This window comes from Wyeomyia smithii, chromosome 1 (assembly GCF_029784165.1).
Source record: "Wyeomyia smithii strain HCP4-BCI-WySm-NY-G18 chromosome 1, ASM2978416v1, whole genome shotgun sequence".
NCBI classification, from domain to species: Eukaryota; Metazoa; Arthropoda; class Insecta; order Diptera; family Culicidae; genus Wyeomyia; species Wyeomyia smithii.
Genome location: NC_073694.1, coordinates 184,281,757 through 184,306,164, shown reverse-complemented (window position 1 = coordinate 184,306,164; position 24,408 = coordinate 184,281,757). Strand labels below are relative to the sequence as shown.

General features: G+C 40.5%; 1 protein-coding gene and 1 long non-coding RNA gene across 3 annotated transcripts; one reads left to right on the top strand and one right to left on the bottom strand.

Annotated features, from left to right (window-relative positions):
• Nucleotides 1-4,623: 4,623 nt before the first annotated feature.
• Nucleotides 4,624-5,466, bottom strand: LOC129720936 (uncharacterized). Its single transcript, XR_008727318.1, has 3 exons — nucleotides 5,171-5,466; nucleotides 4,899-5,114; nucleotides 4,624-4,840 (listed from the first exon to the last, which is right to left on the bottom strand). It is a non-coding gene; the product is annotated as an uncharacterized LOC129720936 (long non-coding RNA).
• A 4,270-nt stretch (nucleotides 5,467-9,736) lies between these two features.
• On the top strand, nucleotides 9,737-13,669 carry LOC129720925 (exonuclease 1). Of its 2 annotated transcripts, XM_055672836.1 has the most exons (3): nucleotides 9,737-11,356; nucleotides 11,414-12,249; nucleotides 12,392-13,669. In XM_055672836.1, exons 1-3 carry the CDS (start codon nucleotides 9,938-9,940, stop codon nucleotides 12,405-12,407), a joined length of 2,271 nt encoding a protein of 756 aa, XP_055528811.1. In that variant the 5' UTR covers nucleotides 9,737-9,937; the 3' UTR covers nucleotides 12,408-13,669. The 2 variants fall into 2 exon arrangements, with proteins under 2 accessions (XP_055528811.1, XP_055528821.1); XM_055672846.1 differs by lacking the exon at nucleotides 12,392-13,669 and having other exon boundaries at nucleotides 11,414-12,253.
• The last annotated feature ends 10,739 nt before the right edge of the window (nucleotides 13,670-24,408 follow it).

Sequence of the window (24,408 nt, the reverse complement as noted above, 5' to 3'; positions counted from 1 at the left end):
TAAACAACAACAAGATACAATGACGTCAAATTGATGAACAAAATTTTCGTATTAAAAGTGTTTATAATCTGTATAACGAATTTGAAATATCTGTACTAGTTTGTATTCCGTATTTTATTCTTACACCATTACTCTCTGATGAAATGTTCATCGGGATAGTAGTTGCAAAGATCGATACGCGTCACTGAAGTAACGAAGAAAATCTATAAAACCTGATGATCAATTTATCTGCACATTATTATGTTGACAGTAGACAAGGCGGATAATGTGGGAGATGAATCGAGATAACCAAATAAATACACAAACAAGGGTAATGAACATCCAAAAAGAAAAATCGATTTATATATATTTTATAATCACTCAAGAAATAATTAGAGTGTAGCCAAATTCATGCAACATATATACACCTTGAAATTTGTTTGACTTGTGTGTAAATCGGAATGATTGTGTGAAAGCGGAGTCGAGAAAACCTATTCTTTCGACGAAGTTTGCAGCGCATGGACGCGTTTGGAATGTGAAAAAAAAAATCACCACACATGGTTGTCCTCAAACAAGGTAAATGGTTTATCGCTTGCAGTACACCTAGATCCTCCAAAATGCCTTTCAGCCAGATTCCTTCGGATGTCGCTGCGCTCAAAGCCACCTGCTCTGCTTCACTTGATGACAAAGCCACAGTTTGTTGTTTTCTGTTTGCCCAACTGACAGTGCAACCGTAGACTTTGAAAGGGAAGCCGCTTATCGATTTGCGTTCTGCACTATCGGAGGCCCAGTCTGCGTCTGCATATCCAGTCAACACTGATGTGCCCGGTGCGCGACAAAACTTCAGCTGTAGCGATTTGGTCCCTTCCATGTATCTAACGATTTTCTCCAGAGCTTGCCAGTTACTATCAGTGGGTTGTTGCTGGTACCTTCCCATTAGACCAATAGCATAACAAATGTCGGGTCTGACGCACAACATAATGTACATCATGCTACCCAACAGTTCACGATAGGGTTGATTCGTGTCACAGCTTGACTCAGGAAACACGAAACCTGGCCCTGTTTGCGGCTGCTATCCGCCTCTGTATCTCACGGCTAACCTCGTTGTCACCAGACCGATGTCATGGCAACTGTTTCCTGAAGCTGCCGCCGATGATGATGACGCTAGTGTTGAAAATATGATCATAAGCTCCGTTCATTGTGCCGCATGTGTTACTGAACAGATTTTTTTCGTGCTTCTAACTATATTGAATTTAGGGCTATCCAGAACGTGTTGAAACACGTTCGAACATGACCATTTGTGTCCTGCACAAAATCCATAGAACGTTTAAAACAAAACAGTCGTTCTTCGCTTTTTGCATTCTTACACACCACTTGCAGCAACAGTTGATCTCGCATGGACGGAGCTTATTCGGCTGTTTCGCAAGCACTGACAGCCTTTTGACGGATAATCGAGCCAGAGAGCCAGAGAAAAACGGCTTCAAGCAAAATGTATGGGGATGACGTTCGTGACAGGGATGTGGTTGTCACATGTCACTAATGTTCCCAGGTAAATAAATTCGTCGACTACTTCAAATGTTTCCCCATCTAGCACCACCGCAGCACCAACCTCCGATGGACTACCACGCACTCTGCCAGCCACCATGTATTTCGTTTTGGCAGAGTTTATGACAAGCCCTAATCTCGCAGCTTACCTCCTTAGAGGTCCGAAGGCCTCTTCCACAGCTCTACGATCAATACCAATAATGTCGATATCATCCGCAAAACCTAGAAGCATGTGCGACTTCTTAATGATGGTACCACTTCTCTGCACACTAGCCCTCCGTATAGCACCTTCCAATGCGTTGTTGAACAATAAGTTCGACAGCCCGTCACCCTGCTTCAAACCCTCTAACGTCACGAAAGATTCCGATATCTCACCGGCTATCCTGACGCTTGATGTAGAACCTTCAAGGGTGGCACGTATCAGCCTAATCAGCTTTGTTGGGAAGCCATGTTCGAGCATAATCTGCCATAACTCATTTCTCTTAACTGAATCGTACGCTGCCCTGAAGTCTATAAACAGATGATGCGTCTGCAAGTTGAATTCTCGCAATTTATCGAGGATTTGTCGCAAGGTAAACATTTGGTCCGTCGTGAAGCGTCCCCCTCGAAAACCGCATTGGTACTCGCCAACAAAGGTCTCCTGCAGCGGCCTCAGTCTGTGGAACAGGATGCAGGAGAGAATTTTGTACACGATATTGGGAAGAGTTATACCCCGATAATTGCTACAGTCCAGGCGATGACCTTCTTTGAAGATCGGGCATATGAGACCCTCCAACCAGTCCGAGGGCAATTCTTCATCAGACCATACTCTAAGCATGATCCAATGGATGGCACGATACAGCTGTTCGCTCCCGACTTTGAAGAGTTCGGCGGGAATGCCGTCTTTCCCGGCTACCTTGCAGTTTCTCAGCTCTTACACTGCTTTCTTCACCTCGTCCATCGATGGTGGATCCACAACTTGACCATCATTCTCAATAGTCATCCTGCTCCTTTCGACTCCACTGTTTCCCTCACCGTTCAACAGCACACTGAAGTGTTCCTTCCAACGCCTGGCCACCTCTGTTTTATCGGTTATCAGGTTCCCCTCCCTATCGTTGCACATGACAGGGGCTGACACGTTTCAATTCCTGATTCCGTTGACCTTCTTGTAGAAGCTCCTCGCATCTTGCCTGGAGAAGCAACCTTCCGCCTCCGCAAGAATACGCTCCCAATGCTGTCGTTTCTTCCGGCGATGGAGTCTCTTTTCAGCGGCTCTAGCATCTCGATATCTACCCACGCTCTGCCGAGGCACATCCGTGGCCAACATGTGACCCCTGGCGCGGTTCTTCTCCTCCGTCACTCGCTGGCACTCAGCGTTAAACCACTCATTGGACGCAGCTGCCGCAACCTTCTGCGAGTACTCTGCAGCCACTCCTTCAGTTGATAGCCGCTGGATGTTCAACCGATCCTCCTCGTTGCCTTGGATTTCAACACGTTGGACACGGGGGCGCGGATTTTGACTACTACGAGATAGTGATCCGAGTCAACGTTCGGTCCTCTGAACGACCTCACGTCTGTAACGTCTGAAAAGTGCCGTCCATCAATCAGAACGTGGTCAATTTGAGAGCAAAGCGCTCCATTCGGGTGCATCCAGGTGTGCTTACGTATGTTCCCGCGTGCAAAATAAGTGCTACAGATAGCCATCACCCTAGCTGCAGCGAAATTAACAAGCCTCAGGCAATTGTCGTTCGTAGTAGAGGACTGTGCATTTGCATCTCCGATGACAATGGCAACAGCGAGCCCATTGTCCCCGTCCGGGACCTGCTAAAGCTCCAAGCGGAGTTTTCTAAATTATCGCTGGGACCTTTCTGCAAAAAATGTAGCAAGGGTACCAAAATCATCTGCTCCAACATGGAGGAGTACAAAAGTGTGAGCGACTTACTCGTCACGCAACAGCACAGACAAACAGACGTACCACGAGATTTATTTCCGTGGATCAAAATAACGGTCATTTCAAATGAGTTTCAGTTATGCGTAATATTCCCGCCGCAGCTGTGGTGGCGCTGATGTGCCTTTTCCTTTGAACTCAGTTGACAGTATTCGAGCACCGTGCTGCCAAAATCAGCAGAAAAGCTGAAAGTTTATCTTTTGCGGAATATGTCCAGTAGGTGTCGCACAAGTTAGTCGGAACCACAATTTTCTTAGAATTTTGTATGCAGTGGTACGTCTGTTTGTCTGCGGCAGCAGGTGCCCTACTAAACACACACTCTAAAAAATACGTATGTAAAATCCACCTGAAAAATCACGTAAGTGACTGACCTTAAGAAAATCTGCCATTTTACGTGACGTTAGTAATTTTCACCTAAATTTCACGTACGATTCACGTACAACCGGTAGATGGTTTCAGCGCGTTGGTATTTGTGTTTTTTTTTAACCTTGTTAGTGTTAGTGCGGCTGAGGTTTGACGTTTCCGACAACGATATTTACGTGAATTTTTAGTATGCAAAAAAGTCAATATGGCGGACAAAGGACTCCTGAGCTGCTCCAGCTAAATCAATACTGGAAAACACGCAATGTAAGTAGCCAGAATAATATTCAGATTAACAAAAAAAAAACATAGAAATCTTTTGAATTTTCAATTGGTGAATTCTTTCCGGAACGATTGCAATCGTCAACAGTCAGTTTCGAGCAGAACACCTCCGGTACCAGCTGCGGATGAACAGTTGACAATTGTTCCGGCCAGTCCTGTCTCTCTCCTGTCGGAAATGTCGATTCGGAGCAAGTAATTATTTTTTGATATTTGGAAATACATTTTATTTGTCATATGCGCCGTGTATTCTATTTACTTAAATATCACGTGGATTCCATCTGAATAGCACGTAAAAAGTACGTGAAAATCATGTGGGGTTTATGCGCTTAATTTATGGTTTCACCCTAAGACAAGACGTGACAGCTGGTCACCGTTACATTCAACCAATTTGAACCGGCTGCTGATTGGCTGAATCCGATAACGCAATCGTCACGTAGAAAATACAACGAGGTTACTTTTCACTGTAAAGCAGTGATGCTGGAGAGTCATAATTTAGCTATTATAATTGTTCATAAATAATGATGCAAAAGTATGCAAGGTACATGATATTACCGAGTAATGTATTTCACTATTATAATTTTAAAAATGCATTGATTAATCGTTTATTACTATTTCGGTTGAAGTCCAAGAAACTTAGGAAGAAAAAAAATAGGTACCAAGAAACTTAGGAAGAAAAAATTTGATAGTAGAAGTGTTCGGAACAAGAAACCAGCCGTGAATCCACTTTTAGTTCTAAGTAGATCAAAGCTACAATTTTATTAATAATTTTAGTAACTTAACAAACAAAAATATTTTACAAACTCACATTTAGTTTCTTCCTTCCTCCTGCGGATTTCTTCGCCTTATCTTTCCCTAGCCGACTCTCTGTCTCAAATCAACTCCAGATTTTCTATATTTTAAATTTTAAGATTTCAATGTTTTATTTTACTTTAGGTTAACGTTTTAGCTATCGACTTACTTTTACTCGTCAATCCTTCAAATTCTCCCCCGCAAGGTTTTTAACTCGGTTTGTCCTGTCGTGCTGTTTTATGTAACGTTATTTCAGTATTATATTTTAATTTGTTTTAATTTTAATACCTGATTAAGTCCCACTTAATTTTCGCAACTACCACCGATCCGAAATCCAAGAACTTGTAGAAAAACTTTTTTTTTAAACTTTATTTGACTTTCACCTTTTAACCTCTAACTATTACCTTCCTTCGTGATTAAGCAATTTTATCTAAATTGACGTTTTTGATTGCCGTCTCACTTGCTATCTGTCTGATCCCGTGACGCTTCGCTACCAACCTTGATCCCGTGACGCTTCGCTACCAACCCGTGACGCTATCATCCCTGTGGTAAACCCTACGGATGGTCCAACGGTGTTGTCCCGAACAAGAAGTATGCTTTATTGAACATAAAATAATAAATAAAAATTGAGTATTATTCGCCTATATATTGCAATTTTAATTTGTTTTATTTTCATTGACCTGCAGAAGTTGTTGAAAATAAACATTCTGGCATCAACGGTATGGAACGTTCGAAAAAATTTCGACGGGGATGACGGCCGTTACGAAAAGAAAAATAAGAAGCCAGCTGTCGCGTCTTGTCTTAGGTTTCACCTAAATATCACGTAAAAAGGTACGTGAAAATCAGGTAACAAATACCAGACCAACACCTGGTTGATTGACACTAACACACTGACACATGATCGGCTTTCGAGAAATCGGCAAAAGTTACGTGAAAAGAAGGTAGATGAGAATTAGTTACTTTTCCCGGTAAATTTTACGTGCATTTTTTTCAGAGTGCACGACAACCCATCTACGAAGCCACTGAAAGTGGTACTGCGAGGTCTGCCAGCTTTGGCCGCGTCAACAGTAAAAGCCGAGTTTGAGCAGCTTGATCTTAAACCGGAAGCGGTTTTTCCGATGAATCCCGATTCAAACCGTCGAGGACGACCTCTGCCGAGATGAGCTGTTCTTAGTACACTTCACTAAGAGTAGTACGACTATCGGTACACTGCGAAACATCAAGCATCTGTTCCACACCATCATCCAGTGGAAACCGTATCGTCCTTAATACCTTGACGTAACCCAGTGTACCATCTGTTTGTGGTTCGGCCATGGTGCATGAAACTGCAAAATGGTACCGCGCTGTGACAAGTGTGCTGGGGAGCATCGCTCTACAACCTGATGATTACTGTGGCCAAGACCATCGTGCCACCAGCTGCAACTGTCCGAAGCGTGCGGAATTTATTCGCATTCGTAAGGCAGCGTCAACAGCCAACCAGAACGGACGTCATCGAAAGCCTCCTCCGGCTAACACACCAGATCAGTTCCTACCGGTCCGGACTAGGCATGTAATCCCCGTGCTAGAACCGCTTCCGCTCCCGAATAGCAACCATCTGAATCGTAACAACCCTGCTGCGGAACTTTCTGCGGAGTCCCGTCTCGCCGCCGCTGTTGCTCATCCAAGCCAAGGACCCACCCCAACCCCCGGATTGTCATATGCTGAAGTTACCTCTGGGACGTTGGCAGGTTCTGCTGATAACGACCACCCTCCACTCTCAACGGAGGACCTAGTTAAAATCATCTCCACTGCTTGCAGCTTGCTGCAATCGTCGCCCTATTCTCCAACAATGGATCATAAGTCCTTGCTCTTATATGAACAAACATGTTGAGCTTCCTTGGCGAGAAGGACTACAACATCTTGGCACCGGAGTGCCCATCCAGAATCTCCCGGTCCGGGGTTCACTCTATCCTGGATATCTACTATTGTCGGACCACTCCAGCGGGCGATAGCCGTCGCACGTGACTCGGCGATCCCCGTACAGCAATCACAGGTGAGTACCGCCCTCTAAATCGACAGCACCACTAAACACATCATGAGGTTGCGAAACATATATCGGCGCCAATACCAACGTACTGGTCACCGATCCAAAACGACCATGAGCAACCGGCTGGCCAAGGTTATCCAGCAAGGTATCTGAGAGCGAAACCAAAAGTTTGGCCAAAAGCTCTACCAGATTCCACCAAACTCAAAACCTTTTTGGTCTGTAGTTAGAGTTTCAAAAAAGAGACTAAGCCCCATTTCTCTGCTTGTTCCGTCTCGGGAGGGTAAATTACTTATAACACCTATTTAAAAGGCGAACGCGCTGGGACAACAGTTCCTGCCTGTATGACGACACTTGGGGCGAAACATCGTCAGCCCTCTCGAACTGGCTGTTTCTGGGGGAGTTACCATGGTCGACAAATCGAACAGTTTAGCTCCAGAGGAAGCAAAAGTGACATCGGACGAGCTCATAGGTCTAGCGAGGCGATCTAGGAATATGAAGGCCGCCGGTTTTGATAACACATTTAACCTCGAGCACAAGCACTTGAGCCATGGCTCATTTGCTTTTCTAGCACGTGTTTTCAATCGGTGCTAGGAGCTTGGCTACTTCCCTTCAATATGGGAGTTAGCTAAAGTTATCCCAATACTCGAGCCGGGGAAAGATCTTTCTATTCCTAAAAGCTCTCATCCAATCAGCTTTAGACACTTTCATTTTCATGAAAAATATTTCGTCAATATTACTTGATATCGGTAGATATATTTTGATATTTATCGTTTATCTGTCAATTGACAACCCTCCAACAATAATATAACGTCAATGAGCTATGATATAAACAGAGGGGTGCCCAAAAATGCAACGATAAATACTTGGTAATATTGAATATCGGAAAATCGCAGTATATCAATAGTGTCTTGCCCCAAGCTCTGCTCTCTCCAAGCTGTTTGAAAAGTCGATCCAGAGCCGTCTGCTTTTATTCACCGATGATAATGGTATCCTCCTTGAGAAACATCATCCAGTGGAACAAGTCGGTGTCCAAGACGACAGCAATGGCGCTTTTGGACATTGAAAAGGTTTTCGGCAATGTGTGGCATGATGGCCTGGTGTACAAGCTGCATCGACACAATTTTTCGATATATTTGATCAAGATCATCAAAAGCTATCTCACGGACAAAGCTTTTCGGGTTTCCTTGTACAATGTGCTAAGAGCAAATCAACATCGGTGCAGGAGTGCCCCAAAATAGCATTTTGGGACCACTCCTGTACAACATCTACATCTCGGACATCCCAACTCTTCCGGGGGGTGGTGTATTGTATTGATCATGTACAAGGGTCGCATCATCCTGGCTCTGATACGCAGGCTGCAAGGAGGCTTAGATGCTCTGAATGAATACTATACCAGTTGGAAAATTGTGATCAATGCGGCTAAGACCCAGGTCATATTGTTCCCACTTTCGAGATCGCCCAGGTCTGTTCCTGCTGACGATTGCAGAATACGGTTCGGCATAGAGTGTTCCAACGTGGTGGTTTATTTTGAACTGTCTCTGGACAGTCATCTAATTTTTCGGACACATGTCGATAAAACTGTGATTAAATGCAGTACCCTTATCAGGGAACTGTACCCCCTGATTTGTGGGACATCAATATTGTGTCAGAAGAATAAGATGGCTGTCTACAGACAGATTATTTACCCCACGTTGGAGTACGTAGTACCAGTGTGGAAGGCCTGTGTCCGGACGCACAGACTAAAAATCCAGCGCGTGCAAAACAAAATGTTGAAAATGATCCTAAACCTACCCCTAAACCCCTGTACAATAACATGCGAGGTGCACGAGCTTGCAAACCTAAAACCTTGGAAGCCCCATTCGATCGCTATTGTAAGGGATGGAAGGAAATGGAGCACTTCCATATTTTAAAATAATATTTTAAAATAATGGGGCTTATCACGGGAGTCACTTCACGGTGAAAGTGATTCCCATTTGATTTGCACGCGTCTTTTTTCACCGTGAGATTTTTTCACTTCGTTCTCACCGTGAAGTGACTCCCGTAATGAGCCCCAATTACATTCAAATTAGATGTTCAAACATCAAAAATTAAATTGATTTTTTTAGTTTGATTTGCTCTTTTTATCATGGTTACTTTAGAGCACTATAGGTTTGGATGCAAAAAGTCTTCAGAAATATTTACCAATCCTACTCAAAATGCATAAATATGTTCTTGAACAATCAAGAACATATTCATGCATTTTCACTAGCATTGGTGAATATTTCGAAAGACTTTTCCCATCTAAATCTATGGTGCTCTAGAGTAACCACGGTAGAGAGAGGGTTAACAATCATCAGCAGCTAGCTAGCGAAAACTTGACATTCCAGCGCGTTTATATTCCTGGCTGATGAAATACCTGTGTATTTCACAACCGAGTTTGCACGATAGGTTTCGCTAGCGAAAATTGACACTTTTTTATTTGTAAAATTTCTAACTTCGCTTATAACTGTAAATAGTTCAGTCGAGAATTGTAAAAAAATACGGATCAGTAAAAATGTGATTGAGTGTGTACTTCCGCTGCGAAAACTAACGCATATTCGAAAAATTGTTTGAGATTACACTCTGTACACGTGTGTGTGATTTTAATTTTGAAAATCTATAGAATTGAGATCAAGCCGCCATTTAACACAGTCCAAATTATTTCCATTTCGCATTTTTGAATTGATTCCTCGAATTTTTGTTCAGAAGAAATGAAAAACAGTTTACCATCAGTGTACTATTTTTGAAGCTTTTTTGTTCCAAAGCTTACGGTAAACTTTCATCTGACAGCAATTGCATGAATCGCGTGAGCCAAATGAACACTGAACTTTGAAGCTGGCGCGAAACGAGATCTGCCACTTTTTTGTTTTGATGTCGTTTTTGTGATAATTCTTTGCTTTTCTGGTGTTTTCTGATGGCATTTCTCTTAAAGTTATAAGTTATGAGAAAAAAGTGTTCGTTTCAAGTTTTATCCTTGCATCCAGTCAGATTTTGTGTTATTTCACATAGCCATGGGAATCACCGGGTTGATTCCGTTCCTGGAAAAGGCATCCAATCAAGTTCACCTGCGAGACCTCCGTGGTCAGTGTGTAGCGATCGATAGCTACTGTTGGCTCCACAAGGGGGCCTTTGCCTGTGCGGACAAGCTCGCTCGTGTGGAGCCGACCGACATCCACATCCAGTACTGTCTGAAATACGTCAATCTACTGCTTTCATACGATATAAAACCGATTTTGGTGTTCGACGGACGGCACCTTCCGGCGAAAGCTGCTACCGAAGCCAAGCGCCGGGAAGGTAGGGACAACTCGAAAAAACGAGCAGCCGAACTGCTGCGGGATGGTAAAGTTGATGAAGCTAGAAGTTTTCTGCGTCGCTGTGTGGACATCACCCACGAGATGGCTTTACAACTTATTCAAGAGTGCCGGAAGCGAAACGTGGACTGTGTGGTGGCCCCACATGAGGCTGATGCACAGCTAGCTTTCCTCAACAAAAAGGGCATCGCACAGGCTGTGGTAACAGAAGATTCCGATCTGATGCTTTTCGGGTGTAGTAAGGTACTGTTTAAACTTGACCTGAACGGACAAGGGCTGATGATAGAAGCCGATAAGCTGTACTTGGCAATGGGATGCAAAGAGGAGAAATATTCGTTTGATAAGTTTCGTTACATGTGCATTTTGTCCGGGTGCGATTACATGGATTCTCTTCCAGGCATTGGACTGGCGAAAGCGCGAAAATTTGTTCTCATGACGGAAGAAACGGATGTACAAAGAGCGCTAGCCAAGATACCCGCTTACCTTAACATGCGGCATTTGGTGGTATCGGAAGAATATATAAGAGACTTCCTGAAGGCAGATGCCACTTTCAAACACATGGTGGTATATGATCCGACCGAGAGAGTGCAGACAAGACTGAATGACCCGGAAGAAACGGGAACCGATCCTGAACTGTGTTGCAACGCCGGTACTTTTCTAGATGAAGAAACTGCCTTCCAACTTGCGTTGGGCAATCTTGACCCATTCCGTTTGAAAAAGTTAGACAATTGGCACCCAGATCGCGAAGAGTGCCAACCGACGGGAGGACAAACGACGGGTTGGAAACAATCATCGATCGCAAAGCATCACAGCATCTGGAAACCCAACTATCAGCGACGAAAACCGAGTTTGGTGGACGTTCGGAAAGAGCCTCTAATATTGAATAGTTTCAAAGCAGCGGAGACGAAAGCGAAGCGACCTGTTCCGAATGAGGACTTTGAGAACGCTGAAAAGAGTGAAACTATTGACGATATTCTTGATGCGTACGGAATTAAACCTAAAACTGAGCCTCCTTCAAAGAAACTTTGCTTGACGATGGCGTCCTCTTCAACGTCGATTAGTTTGCAGAGCATAGAAAGTAGTCCTACCAAAACACAGTTCCGACGTAATCCATTCCAGGTACTTATATTGGTGCACTGTTTTGGATTTTTGAGAAGATTACAAGTTTTTTTTTAGGTTGCCTCAACTGGCCCTTCTTCTAGCCAGAGACGATCGGAAGTTTTATCGCCGACAAAACTCACCATAGAGAATAGTTCTCTGCTGCGAAATGTCAGTCCGGTGAAAAAAATCGATTTTCAAACTCAACCAACTAAAATTGATAAGTTAAGTCGGTTTAAGCGAGCAACTACGATATGTACGGATGATGGACAAAAGGTGATAAGCCGGTTTTTCACGGCCTCGATTACTTCCGTTAAAACAATTGAACAAACAATCACTTCGGAAACTGGCGGGGAAGGCGAAAAGGTCGATCCGACAAGCCTATACCTGCTTTCACCAGAAGCTAAATTGAGATCCCGTGGTGAAACAACTCCTAAAAAACAGAAACTTTCTCCAGATTTGGCGGACGAACTTTACTCACCAGATCCCCCCACTAAACGTATTGATCATTGCATTGAACCACTGGACAATGGATTCGCTGAGAACCCAGAACAGAGCTTGGGCTCTTCACAAAAAGAGAACGAAAGTACAGAACAGGGGGAAGTGCTGGTACAGCCGAAATCTCGATTGCAGCTGTTTGTTAAGAAGGAACCACACCGGTTGTCGGAGAATTTCGCTAATAACTCAGCGCTGGACGCGGAACAGGATTCCAAAGACGATGGACCGATTGTCATTGATGACGAAGAGGAGAAAGGCGAGATTGCTAAGACTGACAACAACGCCAAGGGATCGCAACAACTGGTGCAGAAGGGAAGCAAGCCTGCCGGCATGCGGCCAGGACTGCCCAAGGGAAAGAAATTGAAAGACGCCGGACCGACGCAAAGTAAACTTTCCATGTTCGGTTTCCAGAAGAAGTAAGTGTCCCTTGAGTTGAACCCAACATTTTTTTTCCTAAATTTGGTTTCAACAAACTTTTATATGAAGATGGATAACTCTAAACGATTTTTTTTAGAAAAAAATTACTTTTTACCTAACTGTTTTTAAATTAAATTTCAGGGTACAATTGGGCTAAATCATCGCAGAAGTCTGGAATCAAACTGCCTGTAGGAAGTCTGTGTTCATTTGTTTTCGAAAGTAAACATCAATAGTGACGGAATAAAAGTTGAATGCGTACCTTGTGAACAGCAACACTTGATGGAATTCTCCCTTTTCGATGCTTGGGTAAAAGTTCTTTTCGTTCCTGTAAAGTACTCGCCACCGCCATGCACAGCGGAAATGTTACTTTTCCACATGTATTAATCATGTTATTCTGCTATAGTTAGACCGATTTTTTTCACAGCTCATCCTGCTGCCATTCCACTTGGATGCATTCACGCAGCCTAACTGCTCAAGTATTGCGCGGTTTTTCTTAAGAGTTAAACAATTAACAGATGCGTGGGCTATAATTATTTGAAGAAACCAGTGATAGAACGCTAATAACTTTGAGTACAGCATTGCTGAAACTGTAATATTTTTTGTTTTTCTTTCGATTTGTAACTTATTATTGCATCTCTTGTGTGCTTTTATGCCTGCGAGAATAAATTATAGGCTTAAATTAAGCAAAACAGAAAAGACAACAAAATTGATATGTTCCCGGACTCATCATCCTATTTTCTTCTCAAAAACGTTCAATTTTAAATTTCATGTGCTAAAAATCCTCTGTAGAAATTACAATTGCAGAAAAAAAAGAACATAGACTTTGTAAAATTAACGGTTTGCATGCTTAAAAGCTGTATACATAAAAATAAAACGAACAACAAAAATGGAAGCCTTGATTGAAACGTAACTATTTAAGACTATTGGGTAGTGAAAAAAATTATAAACTTTGCTCTCGAGCCGTAGCCATCCGTATTCCATGCTAATACAACAGCTGATCCCGATCTTCAATTCGATACATTCGCTTGCAACACCGCGCTCAATTTTGTATAATCCTGCTAGTTTATTTATACCTTTACTTTTACTTTTACCACCACCATCGAATGCACCAGGCACGGTCATCCGTCTGCTAAAAGAGTACTAATGTATTGAAGGTGCTTTCTGCTACTAAAACACGTAAGGGAATGATATTTACATTATTTAGCTTTGCAACGTGTCCTATGGGTTTTTGTTTTCTTCGTGGCAGTTCCTGAGAGAGGACTATTGCGTCGAGCAGTCGTGCGGCTTAAGGAATGTAAACTAAAAGCAATCGTCCAATTCCTTGAATTGCTCATCGAACGAAAAGTTCGTTCTGAGGGAAAATAAATTAAATAAAGGAAAAATTCTAATCATCCTCTTTCAAGAAACTGCTGCTTTTTAAATTCATGCAATTGTCTTCTGATGTTTGATTAGAGTACCCTGTTTTCATTTTTTTTACTACCAGTGGTTCCGCTTCGTGTCCATAAAAATACAGTTCGGTTTGCAGCCTTGTCGGTCGTTGAAAAACTGCTCCTACGTGACTAACAACCGCACACAGGAGAAACCTTGCGAAATAACTTTTTATAAACTTGGCTAGAATGTACAAAAATACTACTGCTGCTGCGCACCGGTTGTAAAATAAAAGTCTAAACATGTAACGGTCAAAATCGCACTGGTGCTACGCTAGTATAATAGGTATAGGAATTTTCTGCCTTTTGTGGGCCGGCGGATGTTGCGTCGATAATTTTAAATACTGTTTTTTTATTTTTGTTTGTTTAAACATCCGGTAGTAACAGTTAGTAAGTAATCAACACTAGTTTCTGGATTTGTTTACTACTTTGCTCAATTTCACTAACAAATATGTACAGTTTACGACGCTGATTGGTATAAATCCGAATCGTCTTTTTTCTCAATTTTCGCTTTGCTTGTTTTAAAACAGTTCCAGTTCTCTCTAAAACGAAGGGTGGTTAAATGTTTAACAGGTAGGTCAGAAAACAAGAACCAACAAAAGCGTTCGAAACGGTAAATGCGCCTTTGTCAGTTTTGGCATCAAAACAGGGAGGACCAATAGGGGGAGATTGTGCTTACGGAGTTGCTTTGCAATAGTAATAGTCCAATAATATTGTAGGAAGGAATGAGGGTATAGAACAGAAGAACTGATCGATGCTTAGAACGCAGCCACTCCATGATGGCCAGCGTTCACCGCCGAAGATCATTGGAATGCGTTAAAGCTGAGACTTCCCCCGCCGGTTGCTCCGCCTGCGGTTTGCTGTCGTGCGTTTAGGTTATTATTGGCGTTGGTGGCAGCGGTATTGTTGAAAAAGTTGGCCTGCGTTGGGAATGCGCCTGCTCCAAACATCGGAGTGGGCTGCTGGTGTGCCGGACTGGAGTGTATGCTCTTAAGTTGGTTCATGGAAGGCGCGTTGCCACTGTTTTTGCCACCCTTGGCGTTACCGAGCAAGTTGTCCAGATCGATGTTGATACTGCCGGCATTTTTCCAAGTGGTGCCTACGTTTGGGGCGGCTGTTTTTGATGCGTTTAGCGAAGCGTTACCGTTACCCAGTAAGATGTTGTTGTTGGCCGTGTTCAGTGGCTGAGGCTGTAGCAGTCCACTGGCTGGCTGGAATAGCGAACCTGCAAAGGAAACATGAAATGAGAAGAACAGTTAGTCTATTAGGCAAATAGAAAAAGGCGAATGGATACTACTCGTAATGGACAAGGGGCACGGCACGTGGAGAAACATATTAAATGATTGATCGATAAGCATTAGGCTTAAAAAGCTTAATTGGGACAGTACCGTTTTATCGACCATTTTTTCCGTCTCGTCTTTTTCTTATTTTGTACCGTTTTTTCGATACTCTGAAGAATTTTTGAATAAAGCTACGAAAAACTGAGTCCGTGACAGTTACAAACCGATGGGTTCCAATATTTCACGAAATGGAAAATATGTTTCTATGCTGCCAAAAATTTGTTAAAGTTATACAGTACCTTTTGCTCCTTCGTGGTAGTACCACGCCACTGGAAAAGGCATTCTTTGTCGTAAACGGTATGTGGCCTGAGTTGTAAGTTGAGACCAACTCTTTGTGACATATTTCACGACCTTATTTTCAAAAAGTTTTATCAGCAAAGCAATAAATCCTTTGGTTTTCATTATTTTTAGAAATCTATCCTCCCGAGTGACCTGTTTTTGAACCCATTTGTCCCGTTTGAATGATTCCAGATGATCAGGGATATATATTTCCTATATTTTTTTAAGGTTATACAGGTTATATGTCTATAAAATAAATACTTTATTCAATGGCTTTTAGCGACAAGCAAGCCATGCGCGGATGAGTGGTCAACATATTTCATTACCTAACAACCGTTGTAACAAACTAGTTCGCGTAGAAATCAAAAGCTCCTTAGGATTTGTTTAAACTTTATTGGTCGAGAAAAAAATAGTTTTGTGGTTCCCAAATCGCCCCCTTGTCCGAACCCTATCTGGTCGTGAAGTCGTTCAAAAAGTCGAGAAGAGGGCCGTTCTCTCCGGCAGGTACGCCTCGTTCCGTCAAGATAGTCCATCGCAACGCACTGGTTGCTGACAGTTGTCCTTCGAAACCAACTTTTAGTTTATATGGAAGTGTCGCGCCCAAAGAATGGCCGACGACCCTGAGCGACAAAAAGCTCCAAAAGATGCTGAAGAGGAGGACAAAACCAAAAGTGGCTACATCACTGCGTGCCAAACAGTGGAAAAGTACCTGGCGAACATGGACATACACAAAATGAGTGAGACAGGCAAAATTTTGTTAATTTTTAAATAGTCAGAACTTCACAAAAATGAATCAATTTTGATGAAACCGGTTCTATTTCAAAAACCTAAAGAAAAGCTGAAGAGTTTTAGGCAACTCAATTGTCTACCTAAAAACTTTCATTGAAAAAAATAAGAAATATTTTTTTTTAATTGTATATTTGCAGTGCAGGATCTGAAATTTTTTTTTTAATTTTAAATAATTCAATGACATTCAATGACAACCGTTCTTTACTATCTCTCGTCGTTATTTAGATATGTTGATTATTGAGAAAGAGGTTTAAATACTTCAAACCTTTTCAAATGTTAGTCCGGTAAGTTTTCAAAAAGAGTTTGCAAAGTTGCTTGGTTTAATAGGGCCTACACAAAGTTTCAATGCGTTTTGCTAGGGTGCCCAATGAAAATTGTACCCTTGTTGAGAAAAAACTGCCAAAAACAACACCCGTACCTAATTAATTCATATCTTGATGGTTCTTCGACAGATTTTCAACCAATGAACTCGGAATAAGTTCTAGTTTATTGGAAACATATAAACTTAAAAAAAAGATGCCAGAAAAAATTCTACGCGTTGCAGAAATGCATGTTTATTCATTTATTTGTTAATTCATTTATTCGTTCAACATCAACAGACTCAATCTGGTCCGAATGATTGTATCTTAAAATATTTAAAAAAATACTCCTAATAATAGAGCTAGATAGGTAGTCGGATAGGATGGTAGTCGAAACCGGAAGATACACTATTGAAAACGCGCTGAAGTCCAATAAGAGCTCCGTTTGCCCCATAATTTGTACGGCGAAAAGGATTTCGTAGGAAAAGGTTTTTCCGAACGACTCTGGAATTTATGTTTAGATTGATATTGCCTAGTATTACAGCACAGTCGGTTCTCGCCATCAGGGTATCAACAATTAACATAGCTCGTGAAAGATCACGTCTTACTTTCAAAGATTTAAGGCCGATGAGCTGCGTGCGATTTTCGTAACTGGGGAGCTGGTGAGGATCGTTCCAAGGTAGATGTCGAAGAGCAAAACGTACAAATCTCCGCTGAATTGCTTCGATTCTGTTGGCAGTAATGAGGGTTCCGAACAGTATTCTAGCGTCGAGCGAACTAATGAGCAATATAGACTTTTTAAGCAGTACACGTCCCTGAAATTCTTGGCCATTCTCATTATCATTCCCAAATTTCGCGAGGCTTTGGCAACGATATAGCAGATATGCTCCTTAAAAGTGAGTTGACTATCTATCAGCACTCCTAAATCTTTTACAAATGTGTCACTCTTGATCGGCACTGTCCCAAGGTGGTAGTCGAACATAACAGGTCGCTTTTTCGTGGTCAGCGAAATCACAGAACTTTTTTCCGGATTTAGAGTCATCCTATTGATGTCACACCATTTAGCACAATTTTCCAACTGATGTTGTAGATAGAGAGCATCCTCTGAGCACCTCACTTTGGCGTAAATTTTCATGTCGTCGGCAAAAGATATTCTGGGGCGACTTAGAAGGCAGTTCACATCGTTGAAGTAGAGGATGATGATTAAAGGCCCGAGGTGACTATCTTGTGGGATTCCGGAAGAAGCATGAAATTTTCGCTACCTGTTGGCTTCAATTTTTACCATGATGTGGCGATCGGCAAGATACGATTAAAGCCAGCGTATCAGTGCGTCTTGAACTGTCCTACAGATCAGACGTTTTTTCGGTTGCTTGTGAACTGGTCTTTGACTGCCTATAGCTTCAAAGTTTGTGTTTTGTCAGTGTGTCTTTTAAAGACTACCTGAAAGTTATTTCCCATCAGTCTTTCTCAAGACTACCTACTTTTAAATTTAACATTTGTTTTAACTTTTTTCGTATCACCTGAAATGGCTGGACGGAAAAAGAAACCTCGCATCGCTGCGGGGAGGAAAAGAGAGGCATCTCTTTCTGACACATCGAGTGTCTGTAGTGACAATCCTTTTGATATTTTGCCTGAGCAAGAAGCTGGTGAAATGGAAGTTATCAATAATGAAACTATACAAAATATAAAATCTTTAAAAAAGGAGAAAGTCCCCCCTATTGTGGTAACTATTTCTTCTGAATTTAATATATTCAAAAAGGAACTTTCAACGTTTGTTTCTGACGTTAAAGTTACCTATCAAATTGGCCGTAGAGGTGAATGCCGCTTATTAGCCGACTCAGTAAAGGGTCGCGATCGTCTTGTTCAGTATTTAACTGACAAGATGTACAAATTTTTTACATATGACACCAAGAACACCAAGCCGTTCAAGGTTGTCTTGAAAGGTCTCACCAACGATCAAACCGTTGATGAGATCAAACTTACTTTAACAGAATTACTTGGCATAGCCCCTACCCAAGTAATTCTAATGACACAAAAATCACGAGGCGAAAACAGTCAGAGAACTGGAATTTCCCTTGTTAATTATTTTATTCATTTTAACCGCAATGAGGTTAACAACTTAAATTTTTTTGAAAAAGCACATGCTTTGTATAATGTGCGTGTAAAGTGGGAAATTTATAGGAAGTATGGCGGAGGTGAAAAGCATATCACCCAATGCCGTACTTGCCAACGTTATGGCCATGGTTCCAAATTCTGTAACATGGACCAAAAATGTCTTAATTGTGGAGACTCTTCTCACAAAAAGGACACATGTCCTGTGAAAGAGAGTAAAAATTTTCGCTGTGCGAATTGTAACGGCAACCATATGTCAAATTTTTATCAATGCCCAGTCCGTTTAGCAATTGTTAAGGCAAGGCAAGGTAAACAAAATTCAATTTCTCAATTAAAACCAACTTCAAAACAAAATTCTCCAAGCGTACCAGTGACGTATAGTTTACCTACTCCTTTGCATACCCGTTTAACTTATGCACAGGTTACAGGTAGTTCGAACATTATACCGCCTAGTGTTGGTAGTTCGAAAATAACCGTTAATATGGGTAAGCAAAACAGGCTAGAAAATAATTGTACACCTATCACTCCAGCTAATATTGCTGCCGAAAATATTTTTTCTAATGTCAACTGCCTGGGGCCTATTACGGCAGGTAAACTTTCTTTTTTGCAACAGGCAATGTTCGATCTTATGAACGCCATGTTGCAGGCAAAATCAATGTTTGAAGCCATTCAAATAGGCACAAATTTTACTATTAAAATTGTTTCTAATTTAAAATTTAGCAATGATTTTAAATAAAACAATTAAAATATTAAATTGGAATGCTCGCTCATTGAAGGCCAATGAGAATGAGCTTTTTAACTTTTTAACAGTAAATAATGTGCATATTGCAATTATTACTGAAACATTTTTGAAACCTAACATAAAATTAAAATATGATCCCAATTACGTGGTTCATAGATATGATAGGATTCAGGGTTCCGGCGGTGGAGTTGCAATTGTTATTCATCGCCGAATCAAACATCGTGCTCTTCCCCATCTTGAGACGAAAGTTATTGAAACTTTGGGAATTGAAGTTCAAACTGAACTTGGGATTTTATTTATTGCCGCAGCATATTTACCATTTCAATGCACACGCGAGCTCAAAAATTATTTTAAAGGTGATTTACAAAAACTCACCAGAAATCGTTCGAAATTTTTCATAATCGGCGATTTTAACGCTAAACATCGTTCATGGAATAATTCTCAAAGTAATTCCAATGGCAAAATTTTATTCAACGATTGTTCTTCAGGATACTATTCTATTTTGTCTCCGAATAGTCCTACATGCTTTTCTTCTGTAAAAAACCCTTCAACAATTGATTTGGTGCTTACAGATCAAAGTCATGTATGTAGTGATTTGATCACACATGCTGACTTTGATTCTGATCATCTTCCAATAACTTTTTCTTTATCACATGAATCAGTTTTAAACCCTATGAGCTCTGTTTTTAATTATAACAAGGCTAATTGGGAAAGATACAAAACTCATATTGAGAGAAATTTCAATAATGAGCTTGATTTGCAAAACGAAGTGAATATTGATTCCGCTTTGGACGCATTAAAATGTGCAATTGTTGATGCCAGGAATTATTCTGTTCCAAAGGCTCAAGTGAAATTTGATTCACCAATAATTGACGAAAATCTTCAACTTCTAATTCGTTTGAAAAATGTCCGCAGACGTCAATATCAACGTTCTCGTGACCCTGTTTTTAAAACTATTTATAAAGATTTACAGAAAGAGATTAAACATAGATTTACTCTTCTGAGAAATCAAAATTTTGAGACTAAAGTTGAAAAATTGAAACCATATTCAAAACCATTTTGGAAGCTGTCGAAGATTCTTAAGAAACCTTCAAAGCCTATTCCAGTTTTAAAAGATGGTGAACGTTTTCTTGTATCCAATGAACAAAAGGCTCAAAGACTTGCTCAGCAGTTTGAGAGTGTTCATAACTCAAATTTGAATTTTGTGAGTCCAATTGAAAATGAAGTCACACGTCAATTTGATTTAATTCCTTCCCAGATTTTTTTACCTGCAGAAATAATTGAAACTAACTTGAATGAGATTAAATCAATTATTAAAAATTTCAAAAATATGAAAGCACCTGGTGACGATGGAATCTTTAATATACTAATCAAACATCTCCCTGAGAGCACAATGGAATTTTTAGTAAAAATTTTCAATTGCTGCTTCAAAATTGCATATTTTCCCAAATTATGGAAAAATGCAAAAATTACTCCCATTTTAAAACCGGATAAGAACCCAGCTGAAGTTTCAAGTTATCGACCAATCAGTTTGCTTTCTTCAATAAGTAAACTGTTTGAGAGAATTATTCTTAACAGAATGATGTCACACATCAACGAAAATTCAATTTTTGCAAATGAACAGTTTGGATTTCGCCATGGGCATTCCACAACTCATCAATTGCTCAGAGTTACTAATATGATACGAGCTAACAAATCTGAAGGTTATTCCACTGGAGCTGCTCTTTTAGACATAGAAAAAGCATTCGACAGTGTTTGGCATAAAGGTTTGATTGCGAAATTGCAAACTTTTAATTTTCCAATTTTCCTAATCAAAATTTTGAAAAATTATCTTACTCATCGAACTCTGCAGGTTGTCTATCAGAATTCAAAATCTGATAGATTTCCTGTCAGAGCAGGTGTACCTCAAGGTTCAGTCTTGGGTCCAGTCCTGTACAACATATTCACTTCAGATCTTCCTGATTTGCCTCCAGGATGCACAAAGTCATTGTTCTGCGATGACACAAGCATTTCCGTAAAAGGAAAAAGTCTTCGTGTCATATGCAGTCGATTGCAGAAAAGTTTAGATATTTTTTCTTCCTACTTGCAAAAGTGGAAAATCTCTCCCAATGCTTCTAAAACTCAAATGATAATTTTTCCGCATAAGCCTAGGGCTTCTTTCCTCAAGCCAAACAATAATCACGTTGTCAAGATGAATGGGGTTATTTTAAGTTGGTCCGACAAGGTTAAGTACTTGGGACTAATTTATGATAAAAAACTTATTTTCAAAGAGCACATTGAGAGTATACAAGCCAAGTGCATCAAATATACGAGATGTTTATATCCTCTCATTAACAGGAATTCTAAACTTTGTTTAAAGAACAAACTTTTGATTTACAAACAAATTTTTAGACCAGCAATGCTTTATGCTGTACCGATCTGGTCAAGTTGCTGTTCAACAAGGAAGAAAACGCTTCAAAGGATTCAGAATAAAATTCTGAAAATGATCTTGAAGCGTCCTCCTTGGTTTGGTACACTCGAATTACATAGACTTACTGGTGTTGAACCATTAGAAGCTATGTCAAATAAAATTATTAACAATTTTCGACAAAAATCGTTGCAATCCTCAATTGCTACGATAAGCTCTCTTTATAGCCAATAAGTTAGCAATTAAGTTAGTTGTAAGTTTACTTCCCCTTTTCTGACAAGTAGGTTTAAATCCCTACGAATGATAAGTCCTAATTGCGAAAGCAAACAAATCCTAACAATTAAAATTACAAATTTCTAACAGTGTTGAGAAGTCACCATTTGTGATTGGACACACATACTCATTATTTACTAATATTTATCATAAATACTTAAGCTACTAACAAATCCCCCCTTTAAAAAAAAAAAAAAAAAAAAAAAAGCCAGCGTAAAATGTTTCCGCCAAATCCCATTCGGTCGAGTTTTTCAATGGTATTGTTGTGGTTAATTTTATCGAAGGCTGCTGACAAATCAGCGTATATAGCGTCGGTTTGGTGCTAGGGATAACAAATATATCCATAATGGTTTGACACCCCTCCCTCTTCTATAAGGGAGGGGTCCCATACACATGAAACTCAAATTTCGCACAACTCGAGAACCAATCAAGCGGATATAACCAAATTTGGCAAGTGAATTTTTTTAGGTGTTACAAACATGTCCATAATGTCTCGACACCCTTCCTTCTTCTGGCATGTCTTCAAATACCATTTCGAAATCTAAGATGGCGACTTCCGGTTTTTTTGAAAAACAGCGTTAAATGACCAAATACCACCCAATATGGGTATTTTCGGAATTGTTATGATGCACTGAAGCCACAAATCGACCTAAGACAACATTTCGAATTGTAAGATGGCGACTTCCGGGGTCTGGAAAACAGCTGAAAATGACCAAATAACACCCAATATGGGTGTTTCATAAACCAGAATGACGCACAGGGGCCAGAAATTGTCTCCAAATGCCATTTTGAAATCCACTATGGCGATTTCCGGTTTCTTAAAATAATAATATAGAATGGCCAAACACCATTAAATACGTGTGTTTTGCACACCCAGAAGTTTAATCCTAAACGCCATCTTGAAAGCCAGGACGGCGACTTCCACTTGATGAAGAACAGTCCAAATTGGTTAAATAACACCCGTGGAGAAGTCAATGCGCCAAACACCACCATTAACATTCCCCGAATTTGTCGGTTCTGCTTGAAGAGCTAAGAAGAACGTTTACATACTGGATATGCAAGCGGAACACTTCTTCCAATCTATGTTGAAAGTTAGTCAGTACAGGCTGGATCAATGCAAAGATCGACCATACATTGACCAAATCAGGCGAGTTATTGTACAAAAAGGTCGCATGGATTTTCAGTACAGCAGCTCCGTTACCAATGATGGGGAAATAAAAAGTTGCATGTTGTTTTCTAAAAAACAACTCAAGCAGGTTTCCACTGAAGGTTTAAGTTGGAAAGTTACCTTAGGCTTTTAAAAAAGAACTGCGGAGTGGAAGTTTCTCGCAAGGAGCAACTTCTTGGTGCTGTTTTGCCTCTCATCGGAGAGGAAAAAAGGGATTTCTGGAACGTTTTACCTGTTAAATTAGATTAAGAATTCCTTATTATTCATTCAATCTCAAATTTAATTATTAAACTGTTTTATTTTCTGTGAAGAAACTTGAGATCACAAACAATCCATTCCATTTTATCCGTTTTATAGAAGTTTCTATTTTGTTGCTAGTTGCTCAATCCACTTAAAAGCGAGAAACGAATTTCACATTTCTTATTTTTGCATATAAAAATCCAGTTTGTTCGGCAAAGTTGTTGCACATTTTAGAATAAACAACTTTGCCGAAGACATACTTTTAGGCAGATGCCTATTTAAGTGGACTTTTGCAGACTTTTTTATAGAATACCACTTAGGACCTATTTTGCAATATAAAAATAATAAAAATTGTAGAATATTGGAAAATTATACAAAATTGCTATGAAAAGTTACGTCGAAAAATTTGAAAGATTTTGACGGGCATTCTATAGAAAACTAAAGACTTGCTTTCACAAAAGCTCATTCTAATAGGCAGATTGAAATATGGTGTCTTCGGTGAAGTAGTTTCTTATAAAATTTACCGCGAAGTCGGAACATAGTGGATTTTCATATGCAAAAATAGAAAAAGTAAGATTGGTTTCTCACCTTTAAGTGGATTTATCACGAAATTGTAACTTCTTTGAAACGGAGAATAAATAATTAAAGCAGTTTCAGAAAGACACTAATGCTCCAAAATCGATTTTATAAGCCAAAATAATTTCGAGCGCGTTTTTGCGGCATTGGAAAAAAGTGGCACAATCTCACACCGGTTTACGGTACATGAAAAGGTTTTCCTATTTTCCTCCGTAAGGGATATTCCATTGCAAGACGACTTTCAATAGAGTATCAATTACCCAAACTGGGTTACAAAAATACGTTATACGCACGCTCACGTATCTATGCATACACATACAAACACACACACACAGACACACACAAGTACACACACAAGTACACACAATTGTGTTCTACAACGTCTGAGCAACTATAAGTTTGAAGTTATCCGATATACCATATTCTGGAGCAAGGTTACAGGCTCGTAGTTTGCACCACTATGCAGTGGGACTGTAATGCGGGTACTTTTAATATGGGACAAAACA